This window comes from Ylistrum balloti, unplaced genomic scaffold (genome assembly GCF_031769215.1).
Source record: "Ylistrum balloti isolate Yb309-2 unplaced genomic scaffold, AGI_CSIRO_Ybal_v1 Utg371184, whole genome shotgun sequence".
Taxonomy (NCBI): Eukaryota; Metazoa; Mollusca; class Bivalvia; order Pectinida; family Pectinidae; genus Ylistrum; species Ylistrum balloti.
The window spans coordinates 237,024-255,539 of record NW_026782645.1 but is presented as its reverse complement, the minus strand read 5'-3'; the positions used below and the strand labels follow the sequence as shown (position 1 = coordinate 255,539).

General features: G+C 37.5%; 1 protein-coding gene across 1 annotated transcript in view; it reads right to left on the bottom strand.

Moving 5' to 3' along the window:
* LOC132561245 (low-density lipoprotein receptor-related protein 2-like) overlaps nucleotides 1–18,516 on the bottom strand; it is an 88,938-nt gene that overhangs the window by 38,639 nt on the left and 31,783 nt on the right. The window contains exons 26-36 of the mRNA XM_060225974.1: nucleotides 14,975–15,076; nucleotides 13,387–13,593; nucleotides 13,052–13,187; nucleotides 12,695–12,866; nucleotides 12,394–12,507; nucleotides 12,159–12,264; nucleotides 6,162–6,290; nucleotides 3,863–4,104; nucleotides 3,218–3,393; nucleotides 2,711–2,991; nucleotides 683–793 (exon numbers count right to left, since the gene is read on the bottom strand). Coding sequence (XP_060081957.1) covers nucleotides 683–793; nucleotides 2,711–2,991; nucleotides 3,218–3,393; nucleotides 3,863–4,104; nucleotides 6,162–6,290; nucleotides 12,159–12,264; nucleotides 12,394–12,507; nucleotides 12,695–12,866; nucleotides 13,052–13,187; nucleotides 13,387–13,593; nucleotides 14,975–15,076 — 1,776 coding nt within the window. The remainder of the gene's footprint in view (nucleotides 1–682; nucleotides 794–2,710; nucleotides 2,992–3,217; nucleotides 3,394–3,862; nucleotides 4,105–6,161; nucleotides 6,291–12,158; nucleotides 12,265–12,393; nucleotides 12,508–12,694; nucleotides 12,867–13,051; nucleotides 13,188–13,386; nucleotides 13,594–14,974; nucleotides 15,077–18,516) is intronic.

Sequence of the window (18,516 nt, the reverse complement as noted above, 5' to 3'; positions counted from 1 at the left end):
GAAATTTTTTAATTTTACCCTAGAACCAGCTTCAACAACTGTATAAAACAATTAACTGTTTATAAAGGTCACATGTATATAACAAATACCTGTTTATAAAGGTCACATGTATATAACAAATACCTGTCTGTAAAGGTCACATGTATATAAAAAATACCTGTCTGTAAAGGTCACATGTATATAAAAAATACCTGTCTGTAAAGGTCACGTGTTTTTGGTCTATATATAAATTAAAGTTATTAAACCTGTTCCATTCCACTTGTCTCTGCTTCCATCAGTGACAGTTTAAGTCCTGGGTTTTTTTCTTCAAAGTTTTATTTCTGCTATGTCTCTATCACTTGAAGGCATTAATCCAGACATTTCATCCTGTCACATTATTCTCAGAGACTAGAAAACCATTATCCAATAGTTACCGGTACAGGATGTAAGACAGAGGTGAAAAGAAAGTGTTGATCAGAAATCATATTTGGAAGTAAGCAGATAGGTAGGTGGCATCTGCCTGCTCTGGTAGCCATGACACTTTCGTTGGACACTCAATATAAACACAGAGTTGAATAAAGCAATATAACCAGTGGTGAGGATTGACAACATAATTATTAGGTTAATTCTACAAATCCTGATAAGAGGACCTTTCAGAGATCTGCATACCAATAATATCAGTTATGTTACCATGACAACGTACATTTCTGGCGCTGATTGGAGAAGACATTGATGCCCATTGGTCGGTGAGTTATTCCCTCTTTCATTACAATCATGTTAGCTCCTGTATGTTTTTCTGCACGATACACTCCGTCTGGTTATGAAAACATTTAATTTATCAATTGTGATTAACGACACCACAATATTATGTTAATTAGTAAAAAGGGAGAAAACTAATTTTAATTCAAAAGGATTTAAATTTTTCTGTTTTAGCAGCTATATATTTGATATATTTGTTTCTAGATAAACTTTATAAGTGTAAACATCAAATGAATCAAATAACCAAAAATTATTAGATGTTCAATAAAATACATTTAACATGGAACTCAAACATTCATTAACACTGAGATGAGAGTAAAAATCACATTTAACAGGGAGTTCTACCATTCATTAACACTGAGGTGAGAGGTAAAATCACATTTAACATGGAGCTCTACCATTCATTAACACTGAGGTGAGAGGTAAAATCACATTTAACATGGAGCTCTACCATTCATTAACACTGAGGTGAGAGTAAAAACCACATTTAACATGGAGTTCTACCATTCATTAACACTGAGGTGAGAGTAAAAACCACATTTAACATGGAGCTCTACCATTCATTAACACTGAGGTGAGAGGTAAAATCACATTTAACATGGAGCTCTACCATTCATTAACACTGAGATGAGAGTAAAAACCACATTTAACATGGAGCTCTACCATTCATTAACACTGAGGTGAGAGGTAAAATCACATTTAACATTTTAACAGGAGCTCTACCATTCATTAACACTGAGGTGAGAGTTTAACAAACCATTTTAACATGGAGCTACCATTCATTAACACTGAGGTGAGAGGTAAAATCACATTTAACATGGAGCTCACCATTTAACATGAGGAGATGAGAGTAAAAACCACATGAGAGAGTAAAATCACATTTAACATGGAGCTCTACCATTCATTAACATTGAGATGAGAGTAAAAACCACATTTAACATGGAGCTCTACCATTCATTAACACTGAGGTGAGAGGTAAAACCATATTTAACATGGAGTTCTACCATTCATTAACATTGAGGTAGGAGGTAAAACCACTTTTAACAGGGAGTTCTACCATTCATTAACACTGAGGTGAGAGGTAAAATCACATTTAACATGGAGCTCTACCATTCATTAACATTGAGATGAGAGTAAAAACCACATTTAACATGGAGCTCTACCATTCATTAACACTGAGGTGAGAGTAAAAACCACATTTAACAGGGAGTTCTACCATTCATTAACATTGAGGTAGGAGGTAAAATCACATTTAACATGGAGCTCTACCATTCATTAACACTGAGATGAGAGTAAAAACCACATTTAACATGGAGCTCTACCATTCATTAACACTGAGGTGAGAGTAAAAACCACATTTAACATGGAGCTCTACCATTCATTAACACTGAGGTGAGAGGTAAAATCACATTTAACATGGAGCTCTACCATTCATTAACACTGAGGTGAGAGTAAAAACCACATTTAACATGGAGCTCTACCATTCATTAACATGAGGTGAGAGTAAAAACTTTAACATGGAGTTCTACATTAACACTGAGGTTCATTAACACTGAGGTGAGAGTAAAAACCACATTTAACATAGAGCTCTACCATTCATTAACACTGAGGTGAGAGTAAAAACCATATTTAACATGGAGTTCTACCATTCATTAACACTGAGGTGAGAGTAAAAACCACATTTAACAGGGAGTTCTACCATTCATTAACACTGAGGTGAGAGTAAAAACCACATTTAACATGGAGCTCTACCATTCATTAACATTGAGATGAGAGTAAAAACCACATTTAACATGGAGCTCTACCATTCATTAACACTGAGGTGAGAGGTAAAATCACATTTAACATGGAGCTCTACCATTCATTAACACTGAGGTGAGAGGTAAAATCACATTTAACATGGAGCTCTACCATTCATGAACACTAAAATGGGAGGTAGTATTTATCCTCAAGTAATTTCTTCAATCCTTACGAAGTGTCCAGTCAGTCCAGTATATATAGTGCTTGTGAACAGTCATTGAGAAAGGATGAACAGTTGACTGGACGATGACTTCACGGTATTGTCCATTGAGATTTGACCTTTCAATACGGTCTCGCAATGCATCAGCCCAGTAGATCATATCCCCATCATAATCAATGCTCAGACCATTAGGCCAGCCCAGGTCTGTAGATACAATTGTCTTACGACCATTTCCAGACATTGTAGCTCGTTCTATTTTAGGGAGACGACCCCAGTCGGTCCAGAACAGATACCTGACAACACAACATAGACACCAGAATTACACTTCTTTGTATGAAGTTGTTGTAAGACAACAAATTATTATCAATTAGAAATCCACAACAGTTTCTAAAACAAATTAATGTTTTGAAATTAAGTTCACTACTTCAAGGTGATCAGAACAGCAACATGGGAACCAACTACCCAGTATTTAACAAGGGAACAAAAGCACTTATCAACCTACCAAGGGAGACAACCTACCCCTTGCAAGGATGTACAGCCACTGCACGTGGATTAGCAACATTGGCAAGAGCAACTTTGTTTGTTGCATTGAAGTCAAGACTGAAAATGCGGCTGAGGAAGACATCCGCCCAGTACATCTTCTGTCCGACCCAGTCGGTGGCCAAACCCTCAGCTGTCACAGTCTTCTGTAAACTCTCAAACGCTACAACATATATATAAATCTCTGTATTACAAACCCTCGGCTGTCACAGTCTTCTGTAAACTCTCAAACACTACAACATGTATATAAATCTCTGTATTACAAACCCTCGGCTGTCAGTCTTCTGTAAACTCTCAAACACTACAACAGGAGAATCAATTTCATTATTCCATTTCTACTTTTCATGTTTTGTTGCACCAGCTCTAACAAATCCTGGACTCCTGATATGGGAGAGATATTTTACTGGAAAAGCACTTATTCAAATTTTACTCCACACAATAAAACAGTTCATCAAAAGTAATTCTTTGATAAAAAAGGTTCCGGGTATACTGATCATGACCTTGACCTTGTTCACTGCTTGGCTCATAACACTGATTATAAACTGAACTTGAAACAAACATTCAGAGCAACATAAGTCAAATCTTGACCTTGACCTACTGTACAATTAACCTAATAACATTGACCTTACATGTGATATTGATGGTGTCTACAATGTTTTCTACTTCAGAACTGTCAATCTTCACTCTGCTCAGTTTGCGTCCCAGCACTTGAGAGAAGTAGATGTACCGATTGGTGTAATCAAAGTCGACAGCAACAGCCCCACTAAGCTTGGTGATCGGAGGGAGAGGTGCAGAGTGAACGTCTGGGTCCAAAGACAATGTAATTATCTCACTTTCTGAGGCAACTATTAAGAAGTCGGACGGAGCTGAAAAGTTTAAACACTTTATCGTAAAATTTAAGTTTTTCTTGATATTAGCAACAAAAGATCTCTTATACAAGTGTTCATGTTTGAAAGGCACAAAAAAAATTTTTGTAACTGGTATCAAGGCAAAAGTGAAAAGAAAAGTGCCTACCATTACAGGTTTTGTTGTCAGGAGCCAGGTCTCCTACAGAACACACACAGACTGTATTGCTAGGTTTGGTACCTACCACTACAGGTTTTGTTGTCAGGAGCCAGGTCTATAGAACACACACAGACTGTGTCTTGTTAGGTTTGCTACCTACCACTACAGGTTTTGTTGTCAGGAGCCAGGTCTATAGAACACACACAGACTGTGTATTGCTAGATCTGGTACCTACCACTACAGGTTTTGTTGTCAGGAGCCAGGTCTCCTACAGAACACACACAGACTGTGTATTGCTAGGTTTGGTACCTACCATTACAGGTTTTGTTGTCAGGAGCCAGGTCTCCTACAGAACACACACAGACTGTGTCTTGTTAGGTTTGGTACCTACCACTACAGGTTTTGTTGTCAGGAGCCAGGTCTCCTACAGAACACACACAGACTGTATTGCTAGGTTTGGTACCTACCACTACAGGTTTTGTTGTCAGGAGCCAGGTCTCCTACAGAACACACACAGACTGTGTATTGCTAGGTTTGGTAACTACCACTACAGGTTTTGTTGTCAGGAGCCAGATCTATAGAACACACACAGACTGTGTATTGCTAGGTTTGGTACCTACCATTACAGGTTTTGTTGTCAGGAGCCAGGTCTCCTACAGAACACACACAGACTGTGTATTGCTAGGTTTGGTAACTACCACTACAGGTTTTGTTGTCAGGAGCCAGATCTATAGAACACACACAGACTGTGTATTGCTAGGTTTGGTACCTACCATTACAGGTTTTGTTGTCAGGAGCCAGGTCTCCTACAGAACACACACAGACTGTGTCTTGTTAGGTTTGGTACCTACCACTACAGGTTTTGTTGTCAGGAGCCAGATCTATAGAACACACACAGACTGTATTGCTAGGTTTGGTACCTACCACTACAGGTTTTGTTGTCAGGAGCCAGGTCTCCTACAGAACACACACAGACTGTGTATTGCTAGGTTTGGTACCTACCATTACAGGTTTTGTTGTCAGGAGCCAGGTCTCCTACAGAACACACACAGACTGTGTCTTGTTAGGTTTGGTACCTACCACTACAGGTTTTGTTGTCAGGAGCCAGGTCTCCTACAGAACACACACAGACTGTATTGCTAGGTTTGGTACCTACCACTACAGGTTTTGTTGTCAGGAGCCAGGTCTCCTACAGAACACACACAGACTGTGTATTGCTAGGTTTGGTAACTACCACTACAGGTTTTGTTGTCAGGAGCCAGATCTATAGAACACACACAGACTGTGTATTGCTAGGTTTGGTACCTACCATTACAGGTTTTGTTGTCAGGAGCCAGGTCTCCTACAGAACACACACAGACTGTGTATTGCTAGGTTTGGTAACTACCACTACAGGTTTTGTTGTCAGGAGCCAGATCTATAGAACACACACAGACTGTGTATTGCTAGGTTTGGTACCTACCACTACAGGTTTTGTTGTCAGGAGCCAGATCTATAGAACACACACAGACTGTGTATTGCTAGGTTTGGTACCTACCACTACAGGTTTTGTTGTCAGGAGCCAGGTCTCCTACAGAACACACACAGACTGTATTGCTAGGTTTGGTACCTACCATTACAGGTTTTGTTATCAGGAGCCAGGTCTCCTGTAGAACACACACAGACTGTATTGCTAGGTTTGGTACCTACCATTACAGGTTTTGTTGTCAGGAGCCAGATCTATAGAACACACACAGACTGTATTGCTAGGTTTGGTACCTACCACTACAGGTTTTGTTGTCAGGAGCCAGGTCTCCTACAGAACACACACAGACTGTGTATTGCTAGGTTTGGTACCTACCATTACAGGTTTTGTTGTCAGGAGCCAGGTCTCTTACAGAACACACACAGACTGTGTCTTGTTAGGTTTGGTACCTACCACTACAGGTTTTGTTGTCAGGAGCCAGGTCTCCTGTAGAACACATACACACAGGCTTTGTCTTGTTAGGTTTGGCAAAACACAGCTGTTCACACCCTCCATTGTCTGGTCCTGAACAAGGATTCTCCACTGCAATAAAAATAATCCAAAATTGATATGCTACTCTCTGCATGAATGGCAGTAATAACTAAAACTTTAAATCAAGCTGCTTGACATGTTAAAGGCTTTTTCTGAAAAAACCCTACCAATTAATTCAATTTTTCCCTGCTTTTCTGTATATATATATCTATAGACTATCCGGTGATCTTTTTAAGTATAAGAATCCATGTAATCCTAACCAATGATATTTGTATATATATATCTATAGACTATCCGGTGATCTTTTTAAGTATAAGAATCCATGTAATCCTAACCAATGATATTTGTATATATATATCTATAGACTATCCGGTGATCTTTTTAAGTATAAGAATCCATGTAATCCTAACCAATGATATTTGTATATATATATCTATAGACTATACGGTGATCTTTTTAAGTATAAGAATCCATGTAATCCTAACCAATGATATTTGTATATATATATCTATAGACTATACGGTGATCTTTTTAAGTATAAGAATCCATGTAATCCTAACCAATGATATTTGTATATATATATCTATAGACTATACGGTGATCTTTTTAAGTATAAGAATCCATGTAATCCTAACCAATGATATTTGTATATATATATCTATAGACTATCCGGTGATCTTTTTAAGTATAAGAATCCATGTAATCCTAACCAATGATATTTGTATATATATATCTATAGACTATCCGGTGATCTTTTTAAGTATAAGAATCCATGTAATCCTAACCAATGATATTTGTATATATATATCTATAGACTATACGGTGATCTTTTTAAGTATAAGAATCCATGTAATCCTAACCAATGATATTTGTATATATATATCTATAGACTATACGGTGATCTTTTTAAGTATAAGAATCCATGTAATCCTAACCAATGATATTTGTATATATATATCTATAGACTATACGGTGATCTTTTTAAGTATAAGAATCCATGTAATCCTAACCAATGATATTTGTATATATATATCTATAGACTATACGGTGATCTTTTTAAGTATAAGAATCCATGTAATCCTAACCAATGATATTTGTATATATATATCTATAGACTATACGGTGATCTTTTTAAGTATAAGAATCCATGTAATCCTAACCAATGATATTTGTATATATATATCTATAGACTATACGGTGATCTTTTTAAGTATAAGAATCCATGTAATCCTAACCAATGATATTTGTATATATATATCTATAGACTATCCGGTGATCTTTTTAAGTATAAGAATCCATGTAATCCTAACCAATGATATTTGTATATATATATCTATAGACTATACGGTGATCTTTTTAAGTATAAGAATCCATGTAATCCTAACCAATGATATTTGTATATATATATCTATAGACTATACGGTGATCTTTTTAAGTATAAGAATTCATGTAATCCTAACCAATGATATTTGTATATATATATCTATAGACTATACGGTGATCCTTTTAAGTATAAGAATCCATGTAATCCTAACCAATGATATTTGTATATATATATCTATAGACTATACGGTGATCTTTTTAAGTATAAGAATCCATGTAATCCTAACCAATGATATTTGTATATATATATCTATAGACTATACGGTGATCTTTTTAAGTATAAGAATCCATGTAATCCTAACCAATGATATTTGTATATATATATCTATAGACTATACGGTGATCTTTTTAAGTATATGAATCCATGTAATCCTAACCAATGATATTTGTATATATATATCTATAGACTATCCGGTGATCTTTTTAAGTATAAGAATCCATGTAATCCTAACCAATGATATTTGTATATATATATCTATAGACTATCCGGTGATCTTTTTAAGTATAAGAATCCATGTAATCCTAACCAATGATATTTGTATATATATATCTATAGACTATACGGTGATCTTTTTAAGTATATGAATCCATGTAATCCTAACCAATGATATTTGTATATATATATCTATAGACTATCCGGTGATCTTTTTAAGTATAAGAATTCATGTAATCCTAACCAATGATATTTGTATATATATATCTATAGACTATCCGGTGATCTTTTTAAGTATAAGAATCCATGTAATCCTAACCAATGATATTTGTATATATATATCTATAGACTATACGGTGATCTTTTTAAGTATAAGAATCCATGTAATCCTAACCAATGATATTTGTATATATATATCTATAGACTATACGGTGATCTTTTTAAGTATAAGAATCCATGTAATCCTAACCAATGATATTTGTATATATATATCTATAGACTATACGGTGATCTTTTTAAGTATAAGAATCCATGTAATCCTAACCAATGATATTTGTATATATATATCTATAGACTATACGGTGATCTTTTTAAGTATAAGAATTCATGTAATCCTAACAATGATATTTGTATATATATATCTATAGACTATACGGTGATCTTTTTAAGTATAAGAATCCATGTAATCCTAACCAATGATATTTGTATATATATATCTATAGACTATACGGTGATCTTTTTAAGTATAAGAATTCATGTAATCCTAACCAATGATATTTGTATATATATATATCTATAGACTATACGGTGATCTTTTTAAGTATAAGAATTCATGTAATCCTAACCAATGATATTTGTATATATATATCTATAGACTATACGGTGATCTTTTTAAGTATAAGAATTCATGTAATCCTAACCAATGATATTTGTATATATATATCTATAGACTATCCGGTGATCTTTTTAAGTATAAGAATTCATGTAATCCTAACCAATGATATTTGTATATATATATCTATAGACTATCCGGTGATCTTTTTACGTATAAGAATCCATGTAATCCTAACCAATGATATTTGTATATATATATCTATAGACTATACGGTGATCTTTTTAAGTATAAGAATCCATGTAATCCTAACCAATGATATTTGTATATATATATCTATAGACTATCCGGTGATCTTTTTAAGTATATGAATCCATGTAATCCTAACCAATGATATTTGTATATATATATCTATAGACTATCCGGTGATCTTTTTAAGTATAAGAATCCATGTAATCCTAACCAATGATATTTGTATATATATATCTATAGACTATCCGGTGATCTTTTTAAGTATAAGAATTCATGTAATCCTAACCAATGATATTTGTATATATATAAGTTAAAGTAAAACAATGACATCTTTGGCATCTGTTACATAAACTACATATACATTGATGTTTACTTCTAGTTACTTCTTGTAATCTTATATCTAGTGACAGCTCTTCAAACCCAAGGGTGATTGGGTGTTTTAAAGGTTTAGATGATAAAAGACCTTATAATCAGTTCTATGGTTATCACATCCAGATGATCTGTAATGTTTGAAATTTTTTTGACAAAATTAGATCCAAAACCTGATTAAAAATTTTTCAAATACATAAAAAAAAAAAAAGATATATAAGATGATTCTAGCATTTTTCATGATTTATGCTAGCCAATGTCAGGCTGACCTGACAAAACTGAGTGAACTGGCAACACTGTTAATTGTACAATACATCTCATTATGACATTTGTATCCAGGTATCTACGAAACTGTCAAGTTCATCCCTGAAGTTACTGCTATTGCTATTGTTATCATAATTACAATGATAATAACAGTTGATAATGTCAATAGAACAGAAGTTCTCATAACACAACCAGTGAACAGGAATGAGGGGGGCCACAAACTCTGATACATCTATGACCAAGTATTAAACAAAATGTAGCCAAATTGACTACAACACATTGTTACGATCTTGCATACTTTTTTTTCTATAATCTGTTTACCATCTCCGACTATTTTCGACATTAGTGTAGAAAGGATTATAGAAAATTAAAAAAAACTTGCAAGATTTGTTACCATCTTCCATCTTGTACACTACATACATCAGTGCTAGTACACTCCACACTGGTCATATTTGTCTGATGAAGGTCCATGACCATGTACCGTATTTATTCCAATAAACGCCCCGTCTCTAATAAACGCCCCCCACCTTTTTTTGTAGTAAATTTCAACAACTCAGGAGTCAGGTTACAAAGCTTACCTTTTAATAAATTTTAAATTCCTGGTATCCATGAACATGAACAAATGAATTTTGGCACAAGAAAATTACACCGTCACGACATGTACACAAGTAATATCAATTTAATCCACGGTTCATTTCAATATACTGCAGGCCTAACGGCCGGGACTGCCATATGAACTACTGTCTTCACTTTCACTTTTACCAGTCTCGCTTTCACTTAGTTCTATTTGTGGAATAGAAGGCGCGTTCACATCAGCCATTTAATTTTGCAAAATGTCATCTGCAGCTTGGACATCCTTTTCACTAAACCCCTGGAATTCTTCATCGTCAGAATTATGCTGGAAAATATGATCCTCTCTACCGTCCAGCGACTTTGTGATACTGCATTTTTTTAACGATCTTCTGATTGTGTCCGGGCTAATGCTATCCCATGCTGTCTTGACCCAAGACAACATTACAGCTTTAGATGGGGCTTTAGGATTCCCTGCTTTGGTTTTCTCAATGGGGCCACTGAAACACCATTCGTCTCTCCAAATTTTTGTTTGAAGGGTTTATTCCATGACACATCGGCTGGCTGTAGCTTACATGTACATCCTCCGGGTATAACACAGATGTCTGAATTATATTTTTGACGAACCAGTTTTTTTACATCTTCAGTAAGATGACCACAGAAAGCATCCCATACTAATAACCGCCTGAGAGGCGATTATCGGGGTATTCTCGTAGCCAACGTATTCTTAACACGAAATTCAAAAAACTGTCAATACGATCATCACTTAATGAAACTTCATGTTGTACCATATGCGTAGATCACCTGAACGAAATGTTATGTCTCTTTTTGAATTTAGAAAACCATCCATATGAGGCTTTGAATGATTGACTACCATTTGCCTTATGTATACGCAGGGCCTCAAACCGCAATGCTTTCCCAGTCACTCGTATTCCGGCCTCACGCTGTCCTGTAGCCATCTCATCAGATTTTTGTCAATATCTTCATATCTGACATGCCTCCCACCTCCTTTACAGCGTTTAGATGTTTTAGAAAGATTTTTTAATTTTTCATTGTTTTGACACCAGTCCCGCACTCGTTTTCTGTCAACACAAAACACTTTCGCGGCGGCATGTTTACTCTTCTCTGCGAAGGCGATTACTTTAAGCTTGAAAGCAGTGTCATAATTTCGTTTTGTCCCAGACATTGTTATCAGGTATGTGGCATTTATTAAGAAACAGACTAGCTTATATACCGCTGTGTTTTTTTATTTTGTTATGCAAACTAGGCCTACAAGCGATGATGAACATTGTACGTTTTTGACAGAAGCTGACACGATTGACATTGTGTCATTTCATACAAGAATTCAGGTTATCAGAATGCAATTGACAACAATGTTTAACACCACAACGATGTTGGAATTACTGCAATTTTCAAATGCATTCTTTTTTGAGTAATTCGTTAGTTTGTTAAACAATGTTTTTAAGTGGCAGCCATGGCATCTCACGACCAACAAATTATGAAATTTTGTGTTCTATTAATCGCCCCCTGTCTGAAAAATTTCACGCCCCCAGGGTGTTTATTGGAATAAATATGGTAGTTATGTTAACATCACACTCAAAGAGCTTCTATTACACTATCATGGTTGTATTTTTTTAGTAATATATAACAAAATGCATCAGAATTAGTGACATAAATAAATTATAGACCATTTATCTCTATATACAGGTGATTTTTAAACAGGACCATTTCACTGACTACCACCAAAATCATGTTCTTCCTACATAATATAAATATAGAAAAAAACCACAGAAATAACTTGGCTTGCGATTTTTACCTTTAGGTTGCTTGGATGCATCAAACATAGCAATACTGCGCAGGTTGTTGATGCTGTTTCTCACGATTTTTGGTTCCAATATGTTTTTTTTGTATATTTTCAATACCTGTATAAAACAACAATATGTGTTTTAAGATGAAGAGTTCACTTCTCACCAAACATAAAAACACAGTACCACTTATTATCAATGTATTGACATCACAATTCCTTGTGTGAAAAAAGAGAGTCTTGTTACCTGTTTGAGTTTGGAGTCAGCCCAGAAGATTTGGTTACCAAGGATGGTGATGCTGATTGGAGATGGAAGGTTGGTACGGATGTAGGCTCTCCCTCCGCCAGTGTAGGAGACTTTCTGTTAATTACAGGTAAGGAATTCCTCTTAATGGTTTTGTAACAGGTAGGATCCTCAGATTTATTACTACAACAATCCATTTTATCATCAATATTTCACTTTATTTTTTACTTCAATCTAATATGACTGCTATTGTGACACTGAGTAGACCTGTGATGTTTACTAGACAGACGATTTAGTGTGTTACCTGTATAGCATCCACTCGTGTATCCACCCAGTAGACATCATGTGTTACAATGTCGATGGTGATGCTGTAGGGGCGTACAATGCCTTTATCAATTATAATCTTGCGATGTGTTCCATCTAGATGAGCACGCTCAATCTTTGGGAACTGCCCTTTATCAACCCAGTAGAGGTACCTGAAATACAGTTATCTCATCTTGATGCTAAAAATAAACTAAACTCCATGATCTAAACAAGCACATACCTAGAAAAGACTACATATTGATTGTGTTGATCGTTACGGTATAAAACTTTACATCTCATTTAGATTTCATGTTGTGGACCAAGGGAGATCACTTTCTCCTGAAACCTACAGGCCTACCTTTTGATTGGGTTAACAGCTAGGGCCCAAGGAGAAGATTCTCTCTCCTGTATGAGAACAAGGCGATGTGATCCATTCATCCTCGCAGCCTCAATATAAGTCTCGTAATTCTTGATATTGGAAAAGTATATGTTTCCTGAATCATTGCAAACATAATGAAACTAATTTAGAAATGCAAAATTAACTTATGATATTCAAAAAGAAGAATTATTCATTCCTGAATGGAGCTATTTCAAAAAATATTTACAAAATAGTGATTACAGTAGTGATATTTTAGAATACAGCAATGATGAAAGTGAACGACAACAGTAGCCCACAATAATGTTACTAAATACCTGCCACCCAATCCACAGTCAGACCCTTAACTCCATCTCCAGGCTTCAGACCAGTGCCAGTATTGATGATCTGCTCAAACTCTGAGCCGTCACGCTTGATTCGTCGTATACCATTAAAGTTTCGCCCCCTAAGGCCTGTAGGGTCATGATCAATCCAGTAGATGTGGTCATTCTCAACATGAACATCCACTTCAATCACTCGTCTGTCTGTCATCGGGAAATGAAACAACGGTAAAACCTAACCCTATCCCACCAACCTCCACACATATTTAAATGTAATATTTGTAACAACATGGCTCCCCTTCACCATCCTTCTAACCTCTGTCCTGACACCATGGCTCCCCCTTCACTATCCTTCTAACTTCTGTCCTGACACCATGGCTCCCCCTTCACCATCCTTCTAACCTCTGTCCTGACACCATGGCTCCCCCTTCACTATCCTTCTAACCTCTGTCCTGACACCATGGCTCCCCCTTCACCATCCTTCTAACCTCTGTCCTGACACCATGGCTCCCCCTTCACTATCCTTCTAACCTCTGTCCTGACACCATGGCTCCCCCTTCACTATCCTTCTAACCTCTGTCCTGACACCATGGCTCCCCCTTCACCATCCTTCTAACCTCTGTCCTGACACCATGGCTCCCCCTTCACCATCCTTCTAACCTCTGTCCTGACACCATGGCTCCCCCTTCACCATCCTTCTAACCTCTGTCCTGACACCATGGCTCCCCCTTCACTATCCTTCTAACCTCTGTCCTGACACCATGGCTCCCCCTTCACTATCCTTCTAACTTCTGTCCTGACACCATGGCTCCCCCTTCACCATCCTTCTAACCTCTGTCCTGACACCATGGCTCCCCCTTCACCATCCTTCTAACCTCTGTCCTGACACCATCCCCCCTTCACTATCCTTCTAACCTCTGTCCTGACACCATGGCTCCCCCTTCACTATCCTTCTAACCTCTGTCCTCCTTCTAACCTCTGTCCTGACCATGGCTCCCCCTTCACTATCCTTCTAACCTCTGTCCTGACACCATGTCCTGACACCATGGCTCCCCCTTCACCATCCTTCTAACCTCTGTCCTGACACCATGGCTCCCCCTTCACTATCCTTCTAACCTCTGTCCTGACACCATGGCTCCCCCTTCACTATCCTTCTAACCTCTGTCCTGACACCATGGTTCCCCCTTCACCATCCTTCTAACCTCTGTCCTGACACCATGGTTCCCCCTTCACCATCCTTCTAACCTCTGTCCTGACACCATGGTTCCCCCTTCACTATCCTTCTAACCTCTGTCCTAACTTCAAACTTATGTATCCACTAGAGGATGTTTTTTTTCATCTAAATGAAAAAGTGAAAAGGAAAAAAGAACTCAACACAGCTTAAGAATCTACTGACAATTCTAATAAATTAGTAGAAAACGTTAACAATTTCCTCTATGTATATGTATGGCAGCATTTATCAGGTATAACTTTTACAGATTGGCAGAAATTTTATTCAGCTGAATAATATAATTTACAATATCACTGTTATGATAACATTTTAACCTATGTTTTGATCTATAAAATGATATTTCCTAATAGTTACCTCTACCACGGATTGGAGGCATGGCATCTCCGTGATCTTTCTTTATGAGGTTAAACCCACGAATGAGGTCGGACTGAGACACGACAAGGAAAGTCTCCACCGCTGAAAAACATTCAACAAGATCAAGTATAGTGTAATATCAAAATCAGCAAGTACTGGAACTGAAAATATTTTTTTCAAAATCAGATTTAATTGGTAAGATGAATGATAACAACACAGTGTATATACTTACCTATACAGGTTTAACCACATCTCCAAACATCACACACAGGTATATATATATACCTATACAGGTGTGGTCCTCATCCCCTCACATCACACACAGGTATATATATATACCTATACAGGTGTGGTGCTCATCCCCTAACATCACACACAGGTATATATATATACCTATACAGTTTTGTCGTGTTCTACTCAGATCTCACACAGGTATATATATATACCTATACAGGTGTGGTGCTCATCCCCTCACATCACACACAGGTATATATATCTACCTATACAGGTGTGTTCCCCATCCTCTAACATCCCACACAGGTATATATATATACCTATACAGGTGTGTTCCCCATCCTCTAACATCCCACACAGGTATATATACCTACCTATACAGGTGTGGTGCTCATCCCCTCACATCACACACAGGTATATATACCTACCTATACAGGTGTGTTCCCCATCCTCTAACATCACACACAGGTATATATATATACCTATACAGGTGTGTTCCCCATCCTCTAACATCACACACAGGTATATATATATACCTATACAGGTGTGGTCCTCATCCCCTCACATCACACACAGGTATATATATATACCTATACAGGTGTGTTCCCCATCCTCTAACATCACACACAGGTATATATATATATACCTATACAGGTGTGTTCCCCATCCCCTAACATCACACACAGGTATATATATATACCTATACAGGTGTGTTCCCCATCCTCTAACATCACACACAGGTATATATACCTACCTATACAGGTGTGTTCCCCATCCCCTAACATCACACACAGGTATATATATATACCTATACAGGTGTGTTCCCCATCCTCTAACATCACACACAGGTATATATATATACCTATACAGGTGTGTTCCCCATCCCCTCACATCACACACAGGTATATATATATACCTATACAGGTGTGTTCCCCATCCTCTAACATCACACACAGGTATATATATATACCTATACAGGTGTGTTCCCCATCCCCTCACATCACACACAGGTATATATATATACCTATACAGGTGTGGTCCTCATCCCCTCACATCACACACAGGTATATATACCTACCTATACAGGTGTGTTCCCCATCCTCTAACATCACACACAGGTATATATACCTACCTATACAGGTGTGGTGCTCATCCCCTAACATCACACACAGGTATATATATATACCTATACAGGTGTGGTGCTCATCCCCTAACATCACACACAGGTATATATACCTACCTATACAGGTGTGTTCCTCATCCCCTAACATCACACACAGGTATATATACCTACATATACAGGTGTGTTCCCCATCTTCTAACATCCCACACAGGTATACATACCTACCTATACAGGTGTGTTCCCCATCTTCTAACATCACACACAGGTATATATACCTACCTATACAGGTGTGTTCCTCATCCTCTAACATCACACACAGGTATATATACCTACCTATACAGGTGTGTTCCCCATCTTCTAACATCACACACAGGTATATATACCTACCTATACATGTGTTATTTTTGGACATTGTGTACCCTGTACTACAACCACATATGTGTTCCCCATCCTCTAACATCACACACAGTATATATACCTACCTACACAGGTGTGGACATTGTGTACCCTGTACATACAACACAGGTGTGTATACCCCATTCCCTAGAGTCAGACACAAGTGTGTTCACATCCCACTGTAGTTTTTAGAGCAGGCATCACACACAAAGGTATATATATATACATTTTGATTGGCTATACAGGTGTGGTCCTCATCCCCTCACATCACACACAGGTATATATATATACCTATACAGGTGTGGTGCTCATCCCCTAACATCACACACAGGTATATATATATACCTATATGTTTTCCTCAAAATCATGGGCCTACCTAACATCACACACAGGTATATATACCTTCTTTCTCAAAATCTGGCTTATACCTATACAGGTGTGTTCCCCCCATCACTTCCTAACATCACACACAGGTATATATATATACCTATACAGGTGTGTTCCCCATCCTCTAACATCCCACACAGGTATATATATATACCTATACAGGTGTGTTCCCCATCCTCTAACATCCCACACAGGTATATATATATACCTACACAGGTGTGGTGCTCATCCCCTCACATCACACACGGGTATATATACCTACCTATACAGGTGTGTTCCCCATCCCCTAACATCACACACAGGTATATATATATACCTATACAGGTGTGTTCCCCATCCTCTAACATCCCACACAGGTATATATATATACCTATACAGGTGTGTTCCTCATCCTCTAACATCCCACACAGATATATATATACCTATACAGGTGTTATTTTTGGACATTGTGTACCCTGTACTACAACCACATATGTGTTCCCCATCCTCTAACATCACACACAGTATATATACCTACCTACACAGGTGTTATTTTTGGACATTGTGTACCCTGTACTACAACCACAGGTGTGTTCCCCATTTCCTAGAGTCAGACACAAATGCTCACATGGGCTTAACCCAAAAACCCAGGGGTAACACTTCTTTAAAATCAGCAGGCATTGAACCAAAAACCCAGGGGTCAACACTTCTTTCTCAAAATCAGGGGATGGGCTTACTACAGAACCAAAAACCCAGGGGTCAACACTTCTTTCTCAAAATCAGGGGATGGGCTTACTACAGAACCAAAAACCCAGGGGTTAACACTTCTTTATCAAAATCAGGGGACTGGCCTACTACAGAACCAAAAACCCAGGGGTCAACACTTCTTTCTCAAAATCAGGGGACTGGCATACTACAGAACCAAAAACCCAGGGGTCAACACTTCTTTCTCAAAATCAGGGGATGGCATACTACAGAACCAAAAACCCAGGGGTGAACACTTCTTTCTCAAAATCAGGGGATGGGCTTACTACAGAACCAAAAACTTCTTTCTCAAAATCAGGGGATGGGCTTACTACAGAACCAAAAACCCAGGGGTCAACACTTCTTTCTCAAAATCAGGGGACTGGCTTACTACAGAACCAAAAACCCAGGGGTCAACACTTCTTTCTCAAAATCAGGGGACTGGCTTACTACAGAACCAAAAACCCAGGGGTCAACACTTCTTTCTCAAAATCAGGGGACTGGCCTACTACAGAACCAAAAACCCAGGGGTCAACACTTCTTTCTCAAAATCAGGGGATGGGCTTACTACAGAACCAAAAACCCAGGGGTCAACACTTCTTTCTCAAAATCAGGGGACTGGCTTACTACAGAACCAAAAACCCAGGGGTCAACACTTCTTTCTCAAAATCAGGGGATG